General features: G+C 41.1%; 1 protein-coding gene across 4 annotated transcripts in view; it reads left to right on the plus strand.

Moving 5' to 3' along the window:
* The window catches only part of PCDH15 (protocadherin related 15), a gene marked incomplete at both ends in the record, with an annotated part of 380,170 nt that overhangs the window by 189,935 nt on the left and 171,848 nt on the right, over positions 1-18,387 (plus strand). For all 4 annotated transcript variants that reach the window (XM_082311053.1, XM_082311051.1, XM_082311054.1 and 1 more), the window contains 3 exons: positions 871-1,005; positions 2,078-2,227; positions 12,124-12,317. In XM_082311053.1, coding sequence (XP_082167179.1) covers positions 871-1,005; positions 2,078-2,227; positions 12,124-12,317 — 479 coding nt within the window. The remainder of the gene's footprint in view (positions 1-870; positions 1,006-2,077; positions 2,228-12,123; positions 12,318-18,387) is intronic.

An 18,387-nucleotide genomic window follows, 5' to 3' on the forward strand; every position in this document is an offset into this window, starting at 1 on the left:
CTAGGAGAGTGGATGGAAATGGAAGGATGAATTCCTGAGTGGTTGTTCAGGGTATCTCATGAGGCATTGCCCTATCTTTATGTTGTTGCATGGTTTTGCGTGCAGCATTAGAACTGCAGCACCACTCTTGGTGCTCACCCAGTTGCACGTGGAGCCATCCAGACCTGAAATCTGCGTTCCCAGCGGACTACCTAGGGAAGTCACGAGTAATAAATTTACAATGCCTTGACTTGTTTGTTTGTTTTCTCCTTTTTACCTTAAAATATTACTTCCAGTTGAAAATTATACCACAGTTGCTTTACTATGGTTTTCACCTGATCAACTGAGAGGTTCATAATTCTGCATCAATATATTTTGATTCTTTTCAAGACATAAAGAAGAATCTCTGAACAGTATCTATTTAGCAATATGCTTTAACACATGATTATGTTTTTTCATTGCATCAACTCCACTGTTTCATTGCTCCATTAATCAAAATAAGTTTTGTTTGTTTTTAATATGGTTGAAGACAAATGCTTGAATCTGGTTTCTTATATTGGTAAGTTATATTTGGCTTAAAAATTATTGTTTTAATGAAAAAAAAAATCATTTAAAGCTAGCAGATTACAGGTATTTGTTTACCATTGGGTTTACTTACTCTGTAGGTGAAAGTGTATTTTTAATACATTTTTTCATCAAGATTAGATTTTTAGATCAGAAGTGTTATTTTTTACTTTTTTTTTACAGTTTTGTAGATTCAGTTAGTCACAGTATTTGTACTTTCTGCTTATTTAGGTTTCAACTAAAACAAACGCTTGCATTGAGTAATTGGAAACTTAATGGTATATATGAACTGATAATAAAATGTTCTTTTTTTAATCGTGTTTAAAGACAAAGGATCCCCAGCTCCATCTCTTTCTGAACGATTACAATACGTTTTTCACTGTGACTCAGAGTGGCATCACCCGCTACCTCACCCTGCTGCAGCCTGTTGACAGAGAAGTCCAGCAGCTTTACACCTTCTCGGTAAGCTAAATACACTTGAAAGCACATCAGGCATTGTTCAGAGCAAGTGTTGAAAAATCGTTAGTTGTAATATCATTGTAGATCATTAAAATGCCACAGAAGAAGAAAAAACACTGAAGGATGAGCAGCAGCAATACCAGGTGGGGTGGGTGGGTGGGTGGAGGGATTTGGTAACTGGGGTAGTGTGCTCTTCCAAAATGTATGTGTTTGGTTTGATAGCAAAATTTCATTTTAGATCCCCCTACCAGCATCATCTCCATGGTCCCAGGTTTGTATCCTGCTCCTCACCACCCTCCCATGACACAGTCTGACTCTTCTCTTTTGTACCCGGCAGGGCCTTTGAGGCCACCTTTGCCTTTTCTTTTCTCGGCCCTTGAGCTAGGAACGTGACACCTGTAATGGCCTTTCCACTTGATCTTAACACTCCCTCAGGCATTTCCCAGTCTGTGAGTACACATCTTAACAGCCGTAAAGCAATTTGCAAATGTGCTGTAGGGAAACCCCGTTCTTCTGCAGGGGCTCCCAATCAATGCCTCCATATTTTCTGTCCGTTTAGCATTTGAAAGGAGAGCTCAGATTGAACTCTATGGAGTAAGAAGGCCCCTAGCTCTTTAAGTCCCACCGTAAAATGCTGCCTTTGAGGTTTAACATATGTGTAGCAGCTCCTGTGTGTGGTCATGCCCAGGTGTGTTAGACAGGTTTGTGAGCTGCTGTGGCCAGCCCCTGCTCCTTGAGGGTGTTCAGTGCAGCTGGGGATGGGCTCTGCCCTTCCAGCCATGGACTGCAGCTGAGATCCCTGCCTCAACCCTGGGAAGCAGTTATTCCCTCTCATTTTTCATGCTAATCTGACACAGTATGTTTTAAAGGCAGTTTCATTTTGCTTTTGCCCTGAGTCTTGCACACTGCAGGCTCAAGCTCAGCTAAAGCCTCCTGTAATTGTAACTGCAGACAAAAATGAAAAACAAAATGCTGATTTTTAGTTGTCATACTGTATTTTCTCATAGTTGGAATTGCATTAAGAACACACTATTAAAATATGTTACTGTTCTGCTTTTTTTTTTTTACCCTGAAGATGACAGCTTCTGATGGTGTACAGGAAAGTGTCCCAGTGACAGTCAATATCCTGGTGATTGATGCAAATGATAATTCTCCAACCTTCTCCAATATATCCTACAATGTCAAGATTTATACAGATATGAGGCCTGGGGAAGGCGTTATAAAGGTAATTTCAGGTCTTTTTATTAGCTTTGTTAACTCACTTTTTGTTAGCGGTACATGGTCTGGTTAATACAAGTTGGAAATGCACTGAAAACAGCTAGAAATGAAGTTTGTGTATCTCCATCCACTTCATTAGTTATATAGCTATTAAAAAGTTGCTAATACTAAATGACAGGCCTGTCTCAGATGTATAGCTGCACTGCAGCTTCTTCCTCTGAAGTTTTACAAAACCTTTTCATCTGAAAAACCTCAAAAGAAAAAAAATATTCTCCTGTATTGTAGGATATTGAAATAAAATATTTTGGGAGAACAGGTAAACAGTTCAGTGGCACATAACTAGAAATGTTTTACCACATCATAAACCCTTTTGGTTTTTACAGAAGCCTAGAGTCGTTTGTTTGTAGAGCAAATGAGCGTTGAACACGGGCCCAGAGAGAGAAGCGGTTTTAATTAAAGTTTGCAAGCACTGATTTACGTTTCAGTGAAGACTGGAGGTGAATCCTGGTTGCGCTGAAGTTAATGGAAAAAGGCTTTTTTGGGTGGTAATTCTTCTAAGATCTCAGCCATGCTCCTGAGCACTTCCCGTCTAGATGGATGAGGAGACCAGATGCTGTTAGTGGAGGTCGGCATTCAAGGATAGTAGAAGGCAGTGGGAGTATTGGGAACAAAAAAAATTCATCAGCTGACTTAAGTAATAAAATACTATTTTCTGAAAAATAATCAGGAATTAAGCATTTGAAGGTAGCAGTGATTTAACAGTATTAAGAGAGAGTTCAGTGTCTGCTGTGGCATATGCCCTACTTGAGCTGTATTGACTTGCTGCATTTGCTGTCTTCCGATCTTCGTTAATGTTATTCACGTCTGTTTATCAGTCTGGGCTATAAGTGCTTAAAAAGCATCAGTGAGAGCCATGGGGATATTTTCAGCAAGATTTGAAGGAAAGATAAAAGTTTTAAACGTAATTAAGTTCCTTCAAGCTATGCACAAGGCTGGGGGTGGGGGTGGGGGAGGAGAGACCCAATACTGTTGTCCTGAATGAGCAAAAGGCAGGTAGAGCTCAGGAGCTGGACATAGGGTATGACATCAGGAGCTGTATTTGCAACATCTCGTAAATGCCTAACTCCCTGCATAAACATGTGGATTTTGCGAGTACAATACATTCACTTGATATTTAAGGTACAGAGATACCTACAGTGCTGAAAAAATTTAAATCAAGTTTTTTTTTTTTCCCCTAAAGCATAAGCCTTCTAGTCCAAAAATAAATCATTAGAGTTATCACACGGCCTTTGTTTTGCAGGGCATCAGGCAAAGTAGTGTGCTATGAATTTAAAGTATCTGAGTATCTAAATGGTTTATCCTCTTGGAGGTGCATGGGCCAGGAAACATGAGGCAGAAGATGTTGCTAAATGAGATTGCAGCATGTATGAAACGACTGGTTTCAGTACCCAAAGTTGGCCTTAAGGATGCTCTGACCTGCCTGAGTTTATGATACTTGGAATGAAGTAGAGCAGCTCCTGTGCTTTTCTAAAACAGCTGTGGTGCTAAAGTATTTGTGTGTTCAAAGGGAATGTGCTGTTCTGAGGGTTTATACTTTCTGGTGTTTCAACTGCAAATATTTTCAGACCCTGGAAGCGTGCAAAGAGCAGGAGTATGAATTCCTTAGTAAATTGTTCCTTCTGGGAAAAAGCAAGAGGGCGGCTCTGTAAGGCCATCTGTGTTAACCTGTGCCACCAGAATTAGCTTAGAGGAGACACAAATTATTTCTTTGTGAGACCGTTTGGTCTGAGAGACTGTTATGTTCCTGCTCCTCCACTGCCCGTCGCAGCAGTTACCTTTTGCCTTCCCACACTGATGCTGTGTGACTGCTTGTATAAAGAGCATCGATCAGATCAATGAAATTACGCAGATTAGAAACATCGCAAGGACGAAAAAGCACGAGGGCAGAAACGGTAAGAGGAAAAGTTTAGACGTAAATATTGTGCAGAGCATTTGAACTTAGCTAATGCCTGAAGTAGATCTGGCCCCTTCTAGAATTAAATTGTGAAGTTGGAAATGAGTAGTGGGGAAGTCAGGCTTTAAACTTGCCTTTGCTAAAAATTAAAATTAGTTTGGAAAATATAAGAGTTCTGAGAGTGAGTTTTTTCCCCTCCTCTACACTTCCATCTGCAAGGTCAACACGTGGTTCCTTTCAGACTGTGTGAGTTCATAATGTGGTCAGAGGTGGAGGGTAGAAAATTCTGGCTGTTTTGGGAAAGGGGTTGTTTTTCAACTAATTTTACATTGCCAGATGATCTGAGTTTATAAACTAACTAATGTAAAAAAAAAAGCTGAGTCATCTTAAGATGCCTGCATATTGTGGTAATGCCAGTAGTAATGATTTCAGGTTGCTGGGGTATTTGGGAAGTTGCTTACCTTGTTTTGCTCGGGCTGCAGGCACCGAGTCTGTCAGTCAGTGTTACAGGAGTGTGAGAAATGGGATTTGTCTTGTGGAGTTACGAGTAGCCACTGAGTCTGTGGTGCCACAAATACCCATGGGTTTCCTATGGCCGGGAAGGTGGATTTGTGCTGCCTGATCACTATTTGCTTCTGCTTTATAAATACCTTCTCAAATGGAAAGCAGACCTTTTTTAAAAAAACAAACAAACAGACAAACAAAACCAAACCTGCTAATACAGTGATTTTGACGATATACTTAGCTTGTTCTCGATATTTGGAGCTAACTCATGTTGTAACCCTATCTCATCATTGGTTTAAGAATCATTTGAGATTCTCTGCTGTGAGATGACGATCAGCTGTGATAGTTGCCAGAGGAAAATGACCCAGGTCAGATATGATCAGTCTGTAAAAACTACTTTCTCTAATCAGAGAAAGTAGGTTAGAAAAAGAACACTGACCTGAGCGAATCTGCATGATCTCGTGATCATTTACACATAAGCACTGGCTTTCACTTAACTCTCTATTCAGACTTATTTTCAGAGATGATCAAGAAAGTATTTCTTTTATGAAGCATGTCATCTTTCTACAAAAATGTGAATTTCTGGTATGGCAGTGTAAGTGCTCTCATGTAGTAGCCACTTTGCTTTTTTTATCCTGAGGGTAGTAAGGGATTAAGATTTTTTTTTTTTTTTCTTTTTCTGCTGAGTGCAGTTGCATGAAAAGGTACAAATAACCCCAGTTTGTACTTGCTTGTTGTCCCATTTTGTGGGAAATTGTTTTGATTTTACTCTTGGAAAAAAAAACTCAACCATCTTAGTTAATAGTTTAGATTGTGTTTGCTGCCTGGTACACTCTTAAAAAAACAAAAAAAGTAAATTAAAAAATCCTTAGGCTTTGCTTGAAAATAACCACAAATAGCAGGAAAAAAAATTCATTACTAGTGAAATTTTTTTTTTCCCCCCCCAATCCTCCCAGCCCTGGGTGTTTAGAGCAACGCATTTTCCTCCTTTCCCTATAGTCTTTAAGAGAAGTGAGCAAAACAGTGGAAACAAATTTGTGTGCTACCGAGTTGCATTGGTATCATCTGGGAGCCTGGTGGTGGTGGGTAATCTACCTTTTGCCTTCCAGTTGTTACGTGTTAGGTGCAGCTTTGCATGGCTGCTTGTGTATTTTTCAGAAAGGCGGAGGGTATCATGATAGAGGAGCTTGTCCCCTTTATGGGGATGACCTCCCTCCACTTTCTGAGGATGCAGAGTGGAGCATGAAATCTCTGCTCCCAGACTTCTTGGGCAGGGGCTATGGCAGTACCATTGGGGTGTTGAAAACATAATTGGTTTGGGAAGATTTTATTTCAATTGTCTACTCTGAGTACTTGTGAGATTGTTTGAGCCCTTGTTTGAGGAGAGTATTTTCTCAGTTAAGTGTAAATGTCTGTATATTCTGTCCCTTTCAGCTTGAGAATTTCTTACCTGATCTTTCCTTCTGCTTTTATAGGTATTTTATTGTGCTTCCAGAGAGAGACAATAGCTGATTGAGAAATCTGTCATTTAAAACAGTTAAATGTGTGGTAAATAATAATTATCACTGGAAAGACTGATTAATATTAAACCTATTGAAGTACTTAATTCCATCTTTTTTATATTATTATAATTTTGCTGTCCTGTTTTCCACTTTTCTATCAATACTTTCTTCTTGTGGTTCAGATATTTAAACTAGTTCCGCATTGATGGTTGGAGTGTGCAGCCATAATGCAATAATATTTCATATAAGTAATTTAAATCCACTCTGTTTCTTTAGGCATCTCTCATTTCTGTATACAGCATAAACTATGCAGGGCACAGAGCATATTGAGCAAGAAAATGAGAGAGCTGAGAAGGGACAGAGGATGGCAAAAAACGTTACCCACCTAAACCTTTGTGTAAATTTGCCTGAAGGTCAAAGACTTCATTGGCCTATGAAGAGATTTTGTGTGTTTTCTCTTTACAGAAAAACTCCTGAACTGGCCTTAAGAATTATGTGCTGTTCTTACTCTGCTTTAAATTTATGATACCAAAATAACCTGTTTTAATTTATCTGTGTATCTTAATTTCTGCCTCGTTTCCTGTTGCAGAGGTATGACCCATGTTCAAGGGCTCTCTTGTAAGAACAATTAGGTAACTTTGTGATTGAAAATGGAGAATAAGCTATGCAGTGGACTAGCGCATTACCTGTTCACCTTGTGTGAGCTGAAACAATTCTGCCTAAGATCAGCAGTGCGAGTTAATTTGGAGGTTCTGCCCCAGATCCTGGTTACGCAGAGCGCTTTATTTCACACGTCGCGGCATAAACGGCCATTGTGCTGAAGGTCAGAAATGAAAGCAAAAAGATAAAACATGGTAAAACTGCAGGCAGTAAAGTTTCTATCACTTATCTCTTGCTCACAGTAGAATTAGTCTTGAGCAGTAACAGTACTTTCAGTTGTACAGGAGGACAAATTTTATTTAGAGCCATTAAATGAACGCCTCCTCTGGGACTGTTTTGCCATTACCTCAAATGCGGCTTCTCAGTGGTGGATCACTTTGTCTCTTTTAAACAGTTTCTTTTCATTCCCTGCACATATGCACATGTGACTTAAGCCATCCTTGCATATGGACACATACTAAATTATTTATTAGAAACATGTTTGGGTATTTGCAGCTTGGCATATGCTCATGGTTTACAGCTCTTAAACATGCATCTTGCTATAAAGCCACAGAACAATTTAGAGGAAATGTTTGTAAAAGTCATCTCCAAACCTCACTTAAGGTTTTATTTATTTTCAACCCTTTGCCTTCAGTCCATCAGCATATTAATTTCCAACTGCAGAGTAAACATTATTAGCAGAAAACAAAACTGGGTTATGTTTGCATTTCTCAGTAAATACACTTATATACTCAAGTAAAAATATAATGGATAGAGACTTAATGAAATGTCTGAAGGAAGATATTGAGAAAATATTTTGACCTACTCTATGTTAGTGTTATATTTTGTTAGCTCAAGTCTAGGAATATCTCCATCACAGTCCTGTTCACCCCTGACACATAGAAACTCATTACTGCTTTTCCTATTGCAACTAATGGCTGAGTTGTACTGCTGAGCCCTAGAAGGATGAGGAGGGTGTATAGTTGCCATCTATGTTCTGGCAGCCCAGCGTTTTTCACCAGTGTGCTGCTCCAGAGAGCAACTGTACTGTTTCCTTGACACTGTTATACAACATAAATGTGTACTGAATGTGGCTCTGGAGCCTTGCACTCGCCTGACTGGAACACTCATTTCAAGGAAAGCCGTTGGGAGCTGAACTGGCATGGCTCACGGTTTCTGCAGGATTTGCTTTAGGTCGGTATGAGTCAGACCAACGTTGCTGAGCATTTCATTTGTTGAAAAATGTAGGGCTACTGGAAAGGTTGGTAATCACTCGATCTGGTCAGGGCCAGGTCCCTGAAAGTGTTGCTGCGGAAAGGTTGCAGGTCAAATGTTGAAGTCCAGTTCCCTTCAAGTGTAAAGTGAGTCTGAACAGAGCTTATATAGTGGCCAAGAATGTGTCTTTGTAAGCTGTAAGTCTCCTTTTCCTTCCAAGAAAACCACTTATTGCTGCAGTAGTATGTGCACCTGTTTTGCAAAACTTTCAATCCATTAAATGTTAATGTAATGAAGCTGATACTGCTGGATGCAAAAACTTTCTTAGGAAAGTAAAATAAATCTTGTTTTGGACTTCTTTCTGTATGTTTTAGACCGTGTTTCTCAAATCTTGTTAACTACAAAGCTCTATCGGTCTGGGACAGATGGAGATGGAATTTATAGAATCATATATTATGGCAGCTGTTAAATTTTAATTCTGTTTAATTCTGGGTTTGATTCCTGGTTTTGCCCCCAAAACGTTATTCAAATCACTTATCTTTTCAGGCATTCAGTATTTGTAAGTTTAATTAACCTTATTAATCTATGTACTTGTGTAGTCAATTAATTTCCTTTTTCATGTCGTCACAGTAAAAACTGGCCTTGTTCCAAATCCTGTCATTAAATACTTAGGACCTTGTATTTTGCATAAAGCCTTTATTTATCTTTTTGTGTGCATTACTTTTGAAGTTCAGTAGAGAAGGTTATTACAGCACTTTTCTTAACTATGTCACTTAGTTTGATAGTTTCTCTTTGCAAGGTTAATGAACGTAGGCAGTTGTGTGTAGAAACTATAGAATGAGTGATTGAAGAAACAGCATTTGAGAGGTTTTTGAGCTTTAAACCCTGAAAGGGTGCAGAAAGTCTGTTTTATATGCTGAGTTTTGGTGTGTTAACTCTGACCGTTGCAAGTTAATATATTGGTGTATCAGGACATCATATGGATGGAATGTGAAGCACGTTCCAAAAGTGCAGTCTTCATAGGATGACTTTTTCAGAATTTCAAAACAAAACATAGAATGAGATTTGTTCTCCAAAAACAACACATGGATATTAATTTGGTTTTTTAAACTTCTAAGAGGGAGATTATCTGTGTTTCATGATTTTTTGAGGTATTTCAAGTGTTTATCCTGTGTATGTCTCAAAATACTACAGGAGGATGAATTAAGAAGATTTGCTTATTCAAGTCCCAGCAGCGATCAGTTTGCATTGTTGGAGGGAAGCATCTATGACAAAGAAATGAAAATCAGTTTAGATAAAGTTAAATACTTCTGTGTTGGAAATTTGCTTTGGGTCGCTGTGCTGTGTGTGAAAGCAGCAGAACATGGATTACTTCAGGAGAAAAGTAACTAACGTGCTTTTCAGTTGATGAATACTGTGTACAACCTATTCCATGTTAAAAATAGTTGGTCCTCCATAAAGTAGCTTAGTCCCCAACAGCAGTAATAGCTTGCACTCGTAACAAAGAAGGTAAACCCCGCTTCCGTTAATACACCTAATCACTTATCTTTTAGCATTTCAATTAATTTATTCTGTTTAAGCTATTGTGGGCTTAGTTCTTGGTTTTGAGCAAGTTTTTGACTTTTCATATGCAATTTCATATTTCACTGAGCCTATGTGTATAAAGAATCGAGATTATCCTTTAAAGCACCTAGATCCCTGAGTTTTTCACATATTCCCCTTGGTGTTTAATGTATGCAAACATGATTAACTTGAATATGACAGCTTTGGGTTTTATAATTCATTTCCCTTCTTGCTCTAATTGCAAAGTTTGGTTTCTCCTCTTCCAGTTCTTTAGCTATCCTTGGGCAACGGTGGTTTGAAAGTTGTAGGCAGTGCTCTGAAAGGCTGTGGCCTGCTGAACGTTGAGTGTGATGCTATATTGATTAATAGACTACATTATATCCTAATGTAGCAGAGACTTAAATGAGTTCCTCTACCTGTCTGCACTGCTGCCAGCTTTGAGAGTGTCACAGGGATGAGAAGAGGGTGTCTGGCAGGCAGACGTTTAGCCTGCTGTGTTGCCTGGCCCTGGCTGAGACAACGTCTGTTGATCCTGCTGTCGGCTTCACCATCGTCGCTACGGTTTTGTGTCATCGTGTGTTACCCTTAGACCCTGGACTTGCAATCCTATGTGCAGTGCTGCCCACTGGCATGAGTGTTTGTGTCAAGAAAGCCAAAGCAGATCGGCCACCAGAGACCTTTCAAGAAGCTACGTGTCTATTCTTTTTTTTCATTCTCACTTTAGGAGCCCTGCAGGGAATCATTTCTGAGGCTGGGATTTGTTACTGCTTTGTACATCCCGGGGTGGGGTGGGAGCTCTGCTGCTGTGCCTGCTGGTGCCCCTTACCATTTCCCACCTCAAACTGCTCGCCTGCAGCTGGGAGCAGCAGGAGCCCGCTGTGCCATCATTCTCTGTCATTTCCACTCCACCGCTGTTGGTACCGGGTAGCTGGGTGCACAGGCAGAGCTGTCGCTGCCTGCTGCGGCTGTGGCCTCCTAGATGTTCAAGTACTGCTCATACAGCTTTATGTCATCCCCTGCACTGTTTGAGGTAATACATAGTCATACAAAATTAAGAGCCGATTGAGAAAACTGTGTGTGTATCAGCAAACTAACCCCTACGGGAAGAAAAAATTCACCTTAGAAAGTCCAGAGGTACTGGCGTAGTTTGGTGGTACTTGGGTGACTCAACCCTAAACGTAACAGAATGCTGTGCTCCTTTTTGTTTCTTGAATATGGTGATAATTAAGTTGCAATTTTTATCATGGTAATACAGGTCAAGTGATAGGCACTGTGAGCAGTTTGCTGTGTGATTATATGTTGTATGTAGAATAACTTCTATATTCTATATATGTGTAAAGGGAGAGGAGAGGTGAAAGAGCTTAGCTAGGACATGGGGCTGTCAACTGGCATGACTGAGGCACGGATGCGTATTTCTGACTGTGTTACGGCAGGGGTCTGATTTGACATCTCAGATTGCTAGTTATTTGCTCTATGGCCTGGCAGTCAGAGTCATTGGTACTTGACACTTTTGTCTAAAAGCAAACAAATAAGATTACTGAGCTATATTTTCTGGCCCTGTGTGTAAATGTTTGATTTAGCGTGGCACACTACAGAAGTGGGATAAACCTGTTGCCTTTCCCAGGAGCAAGATAAGAACCCCCTCATTTCATTGGTAACAAACTCATGTTCATCATTTTAACTGGGGTCTAAAATATTAGGCGTTAGGTTTTTGTCCTGCTGCGAATCAAAACTGTACAATTATATAGAAGAAATGCTACATGCGAGAGTAATCACAGTCCCAGTAGAGAGAGAGTGTAGAGGCAACAAAGTACAGAAGTACATGCTCAGCTGCATTTATTGCATGGCTCTGAGATTGCCCCCTCAAGCACAGCCTTTCAGGTAGGTGGTGTCATGTTGCCTTGTGAAATGGGCCTTGCGCGTCAGTAATGTGCGTGGTTGTGCCTCCTACCTGTGTATTCATATGGGAACAGCTGCCGTTTCCCTTCCACTCGGCTTCCTTTACGGTACGTGCACACGTGAGTAATGCAAACGTTGTTCTCCAGTTCCACGCAACGAGGGCTTGTAATGCAAGACCTGGGTATTAGAATTTCTGGCAGTAACAAGGCTGTCACTTTCAGGAGTATAGAGAGGGATGGGAACTTTCAGTAATTAAATATGATCCTCTTGCTAGATTTATGACACAATAAGTATCTCCCCACCCCCCCCTTTTATAGGAAGTGTTACAAATGCCAATCCACAGAGAGTAAACTTGGTTTTAATGAGTTTTCTTAATTTGTATCTTAAAATAATTTGCTTGCAATCTTAGGTAAGCAGTTTTTCTCTGCTTCATGATGTTTTGACATCTATTATCCTTCATTTAAATTGTATCCTTGTTGTACAGTAATTAGAAATTACGGCATATGTTACAGGTGTTCAAGTTTTCCGTCATCTCTGCTTCCTCTACCCCTACCGAGTTGCCTTATAAGAAACTATTAAACTACAACACTGAACCATGCGTGCTGACATTCTGGTTTTGAATTGCAGCTCACCGCTGTAGATGCGGACGAGGGACCCAATGGACAGATAGTATATGAAATTTTGGCTGGGGATCAGGGAGACTTCATCATCAATGACCGAACAGGCCTTATCACCATTGCTCCAGGAGTTGTATTGTCAGTGGGGCGATCCTACGCGCTCACTGTCAAAGCATCTGATAGTGCTCCTCCTGCGCAAAGAAGGTAATTCATCTTACAACGAAACTAATTTTTTAATCAGTGCTTAGCAGCGCGTAAGAAGTGTGGCACACCCTTATGTCTAAACTCCGCACTGGAATACAATTCAATGTGTTCTGTTTGGTGTAAGGACCACATTTTGGAAAAGTGTCGTATTAGAAGTCTTTCACTTTTTGCTCCTTATTTGTGTTTTCCTTACAGTACAGTTTTCATTATTTCATTTGCTTGTAATGGTCTATTTTTCAAAAGTTGCCATGTTGTGCTGTCATTGTGCATGCCCATTTGTTACAAGAAATTGAAATGAAGGAGTGTAAGGAAGAAAGCAAGTGAGAAGGGAGGTGCTTTTTATTCAGAACGCAGCTTGCTGTGATGCAGAAAGGATCAGAAATAGTCTGGTTGCTGAGCTGGAGACCTTCTCTCCAGGTATAGGGTATGCAAGGTCATCCCCGACTTGGCATGCTGTGGCCATACCTGACAAACTGTGCCAATGGTGAGCAGCGCTCCCACTGAGATCTAAATTCTCACCAGCAGAATGATTTCTTTTCTCCACCAGCTGATAGAGAAGAGCAGCCTGTAAATTTAGTATGGATAGAATAGGATGCTCTCAGAAAAATAAAGATATTGAGTCCTGCTTTCTTGAAGGTGTGGGAGGGTGCATAAAAGTGGCTCTCATGTTCTGGGCCTGGTATTGATAATGTGACAACCTCATTGTCCAAAGAGGATGAGAGAGAGGAACAGTAGTTTCCAGCATTTAAATCTCCCCCAACCTTTTCTCTTTTCCTCAAATGGGGAATGTAAGAAGGAAAGATAACACAAAAGTGGAATTTCAGTCATTGGCTTTTCTTCAGGACCTGCTGCTTCTATCGTGTCTCCAAGAAAGTAGCTCATACTGTTCTGCACATATTTTATAACTACATTTTCCAGTCACTGAAGTATTCAGATTGTTAGATTGTTCATAAAACGAGTATCTGATAACACAATATTCTGGTTGAATTTTCTTCTCCTTTCCTTTTGTGGCTTGCTTTCTTGATGAGCTCTCCCTTAGGGTAGCTGATAGTAGGCTGTTAGTGCTGAGGAGAAGATTGTGGACCATTATGCACTTACTTTTGTGTAGTACTAGCATAGTATTAAAGTGGAGGAGAAAAAGCAATAATGCCACTTCAGAGAGCTTCAGAATCTAGCCGTGTGGCCCCAACAACAGTAGCCCCTACAATACAGCTTTGATTGCTATCAGCTCCTTTTATGTTTGAGAAATCTTTGTATTGTCCAAAAATATATACTTCTGATGATGTATGTTGGGAGCACGTGCTTCCTCCTCTAAAATGTCTTTATTGCAATAATCTTCAAAAGTGGAAAAGCTCTCCTTTCTTGTAATTTCTGCTTGTCTCCACTTTTATGGAATTGCAGCATGTAATTTGCTTCATAGCTTTTAATGTTGTGTTCAAAAAACCGCTCCGTCTAGGCAGTATTCCCGTAGCTGGGGTGGGTGGTCCTGGGGCCAGCCTGGCCTTGACCTGAGGTGTATTTGGGGCCGAGAGCTGTTTTTTCTGTGTCTGTGAAGGTTGAAAAATCAGGGGGAGGGCAACTGGAGCTTCAGCGAGGTGCCATGGAGAAAGAATGCTGACAGCTCTTACTGTCTGGTAAGGGACATTTGGATAAAAAGATTTCTCTGCCTTGCTGATGTTCTTTCTGTAAGGCTGGAAAACCAGAAATGGGCTGGTGGTGCTTGAAGCAGCCTCCTATCATTTTATGCAGAGAAAAGCCAGGGAGAGCTCATGTGAGCTACAGCTCTGAGGTCTTTAAGACTGCTCTTTTGCATCTCCTTAGTTCCTTCCTTCTGGCTGCGAGGTGGTTAGTACCTCGCAGTTGGGGTTGTATGAATTTCTTGCTCCTTCTAATGCGAAGTTGCCATGTTGTGTTAGGTGGTTCACGTTGCCTTGGTGGAGGCAGTAACCAGTACTTGAGACTTCTAGGAATGGGCTAGGTCTAGCCAGCCATTACACATCTGTGCAGGCAGGAAGGTGTGTGCCCTGTAAAATAAATAAGTAAAGGATTTTGATGTAATTTTAAATATTAAAGTGTTTTTTCCCAAATCTGGGTTCTGCTGCAGGACATACCAGGCTACCTGTAGTCATGTGTAAACTGGCTGGGTTTCAGTTATCCCCTTGCTTATGCACAAAGCAAGACCAAACTACTAAACCTGGCTCAGGAGCTGTAGCTCTGTAGCTTTGCGAGCACAAATTTAAATTGAAGTGCATTCTGGGTGGTTTTTTTGCATAGGATCCCACATTAAATTCTTGGCGGGTGACTGTGCATAAAACAAGATATTTTGTTGAGTATTATTGAACTTTCCATCTATAGCAAGCATCATGAATGTAAGTTATTGAGGTATATTTAAGTACACTTATGTACTTTAAGTATATTTAAGTTTCTACAAAGTATAAAAGTTCAAAGATGACATTTAGCTTTTTAGAACTGGAGTTATAGTTAAGCAGATAGTGATTAGCAGTTTCTATTATTGAAAAAAATGAGAAGAACATTTGTAAAATCAAACAATTTCATTTCAGACCTTAGCCTTTTCACCATTGACCTCAGATTCTTGTACAGTGGAAGCATTTCACTTAGCGATAACAGCGATTTGCCAGATCAGGTCCAATCTAGAAAGTACTTGATCATGAGATTATTGAAATATGTAGTGGAAGAGTACACTTTCTCTTTGACTTGCATATGCAGAGATCGTTTCACCAAAGATATATCGGTCCACATATATATAAATATATTCATTATACATTTTATAATATAGTTGTGTGTGGAAAGCACACAGAGTTAAAGCAGAGACAGGGACACAGTCTCAGTGACTTGTTGACCGTGCTTTCCTTGCATTATCATTTAGCTGGAGCAGCGTAAAAGCTGTGTTTCCATGCTGATGTGAGTTTGTGAGCACTGTTCAGTTCCTGAGCTCTGTTCTGTTCTCAGTGTATTCACCTGTCCCTGCAGTGTTACACCACCAACTGCAGTTACTGGAAGGCTCAGATCTGTCTCCTTTCCTTTCCCATGCCAAAGTAGATTTTGCCAGCTGCTTAAATGGGCTGTATATAACACACAGAAAATGAGTGGGTTAAAATGCAAAGCCCTAATCAAAAATGGAATGGAAATGAAAAAAAGTAGCTGTGTAATATTATAGTGCTTTTAGTTTGCAGACTACTAGTGCTCTACTTTAGTGATCTGATCTTAAAGATTTGAAGAAAATTTACTTACTAGTGTGGTGAGCAGAAACCTTTTTTTTTTTTTTTTCTTTTAGAGCTTGATAGACAATAAATTAGCTTGGGTATTATTAAGATGTAGCAGGATCAGGAAAAAAAACTATACGGAACAATATATTTTTATTAAATACTCAGCAGTGGAAGAAAAATGCATACTAAACTGCAACTATTTGTATGTGTATATCATACACAGGCAGCAGCTATCCCAAGAAAATATGCAACCCCAGTGCTCAAGTCATATTTTGTCTGCTAATTCATTGTGTCTGCTGTTGAGCATTTGGTGATGGTATTTTTTTTACTCTAACAATGTAAGTGTGGAACATCAATTCAGAAAGATTAGTGGGATATAAGGGAGTATTTTGAAATAGACAAGAAGACAGGAAACTGACTGTACTTTATGAGGAGGTAATCTACACTGAATGATCGACTTCACTTGTAATTGTCCATCTTCCCCTGATTACGCTGGTTTTGTTTATATCCATTGAGTCAGTAATCTGCAAATTCAGCTTCTTTAAATGGCCAAGGATATGACAGATGGGAAGGCTCTGTCATTCACTGATGCATTTCAGTGCAAGTTATGCACTTGTTATCGTTTGACTAAATCAAATAAGGACCTGGCTATTATGTTCAAAGCAGTAAGATCCTCATCTCCTGTATTTGTAGATAGACGTGAATCCAGCACTTGCTCCAGAGAGACACGGCTGTGGCAAGGCAGCATCCGCAGCATCACTGTCCGGGGGAAGCTTGGGATTGCCCTGGGCTAGCTGGTAGCCAGGGTTTTGGGGCACAGATGGATGTTTGCTAGGCTGTCATGACATGGCTAGCGGTGGAGCAGTTGAACATTTAAGGCTCGTTAGAGTCAACTTGTACATATTCTTAATATATAGGTGGTGGGTTGACCCTTGGCCGCTCTCTCACTCTCCCTCCTCAACAGGACAGGGGAGAAAATAAGGTGAGAAAGCTTGTGGGTTGAGATAAAGGCAGGGAGGTCACTTACTGATTACTGTTACAGGCAATTGCCAATTAAAAAGGGTTTAGATGGTGAGAAATAAAGACAAAAAATGAAACAACAACCTCTACCAACTCCCTTTTTTTCCCAGGCTCAACTTCACTCCTTCATTCCCAACTCATCTACCTCTGAGCGGCGCAGGGGGTGGGGAATGGGGTGACAGTCAGTCCATAACAGCCCCGCTCTGGTGTTCCTTCCTCCTTACACCTTTCCCTGCCCCACTGAAGTTGCCCCAGGGGCTGCAGGGGAATCTCTGCTCCGGTGCCTGGAGCTCCTCCTTCCTCCTTGGTGCTTGGAGAGCTGTTTCTCACACTTTTTTCCTCATCTTTCTCCTGTTTGGTGTTTTTCCCCTTTCTTAAATCCGTTTCCCCAGAGGCACCACCATCGGGGCTGAGGGGCTCAGCTGTGCCTGGTGGAGGGGCTGTTGGAACCAGCTGGGGCAGCCCCAGCCTCTCCTCACAGAGACCCCTGAGCCCCCTGCTGCTGCTCCTGGGCACGGGCACCCTGTGCAAGTGCAATACAGCTGGCGAGTGTGACTGTCTCCTGTTTGAAGCAGGCAGCGGTGAAGCAGCTCTCAGTATGTGCTCCAAGCTGGCCAAAATGTGTGGCTGAGCTGTGAAAGGTGGGACGCACCGGGCTGGGTTTAATCCCTTCCTCATGGGCTATGGAGTGCAGGCTGCGTGTGTGGATGTGCCCCTAGGGACAGAGCTCCTTCTGCTGCACTTACCTATGGGTGGGACTTGTCTTTCTGGACAGAGGTGTTCATAGTTTTATCTTGGTGCGTGGTCAGAGCCGCTGCGTGACACAGCCCGTAAAATGTAGCTGTCTGTCAATGTTGCAGCGATGGTCTGCCTAGCTCTAATCAGTGGCACAGAGTTACAAAAGCTGCTGGCAGAGGGCGGTGGGAAGCATCTGTAATACAGCGGTGACTGTGCTCGGTCAGAATCCTGTACAGCTAATTAAAAATATCAATCAGTGACGTATTGTTTTGGTGTTTAACGATCTCTATCAGTTAACACGGTAGCTGTTTCAACTAAAATATATCTGGCAATTTCTGGTAGGAGTCTCTAAAAATGCTCTGAGTGTGCTAGCCCTGCAAGCTCATTGTGCGTGCGTGTTTTTCTTCTCCCCTTGCCTCCCCACCCCTCCAAAAATTTGGGACATCTGCCTTTGTCCTGAAGTGGTTTCGTTCCTTCAGGCCTAAAGCTTGAGATTTACCAATTTGTCAAAGGGCTTATGGGGAGGAAATCTGCACGTGCAGTGTAACACTTGGTCTCCACGGGAGTTTGTTCTGGGGCAGGGGTACAGATTTAATGTTCAGGAGAGAAGGCAGACAGGGTAACTGAGCAAAGATGCAAGAGAAAGGTCACTTTAGGCCAAATTTTAAATCTCTTTCAACTTCAGGGAGACTTTTGGAGCAGTGGAATAGCAAGTGTGTGTACAGCATGGTCTTTGCAGGGTCTGTAGTGGATGTTGGTATTTCCAGAAGAGCTTTTAACTTGCAAACTGGACTGCTTTTTGCTGAGTACTTGGGTTAGTCGGAGGGTTTGCCAGGTTTCCTTGGTGGGTTTTGTAGCCTCCTGTATTGCCATGGCTGACCTGTCTGAAGTGGGCTTGGGTTTATCTGTGTGAACCACAGTATTGATGCAGCCTATTATAGAGTTATGTACATTAGTCTTCCAGCATTATTATCTCCGTCAACAATTTCTATTCTCTTTCTTCCAAAGAAAGGTAGCAAACCAAACAACAGCAGGGATGCTCCAGGGGTGGATATTGTGCATGGCAGGAGCAGTTACCATCTCAG

The sequence above is a fragment of the Platalea leucorodia genome (assembly GCF_965183815.1).
Source record: "Platalea leucorodia genome assembly, chromosome: 4".
NCBI classification, from domain to species: domain Eukaryota; kingdom Metazoa; phylum Chordata; class Aves; order Pelecaniformes; family Threskiornithidae; genus Platalea; species Platalea leucorodia.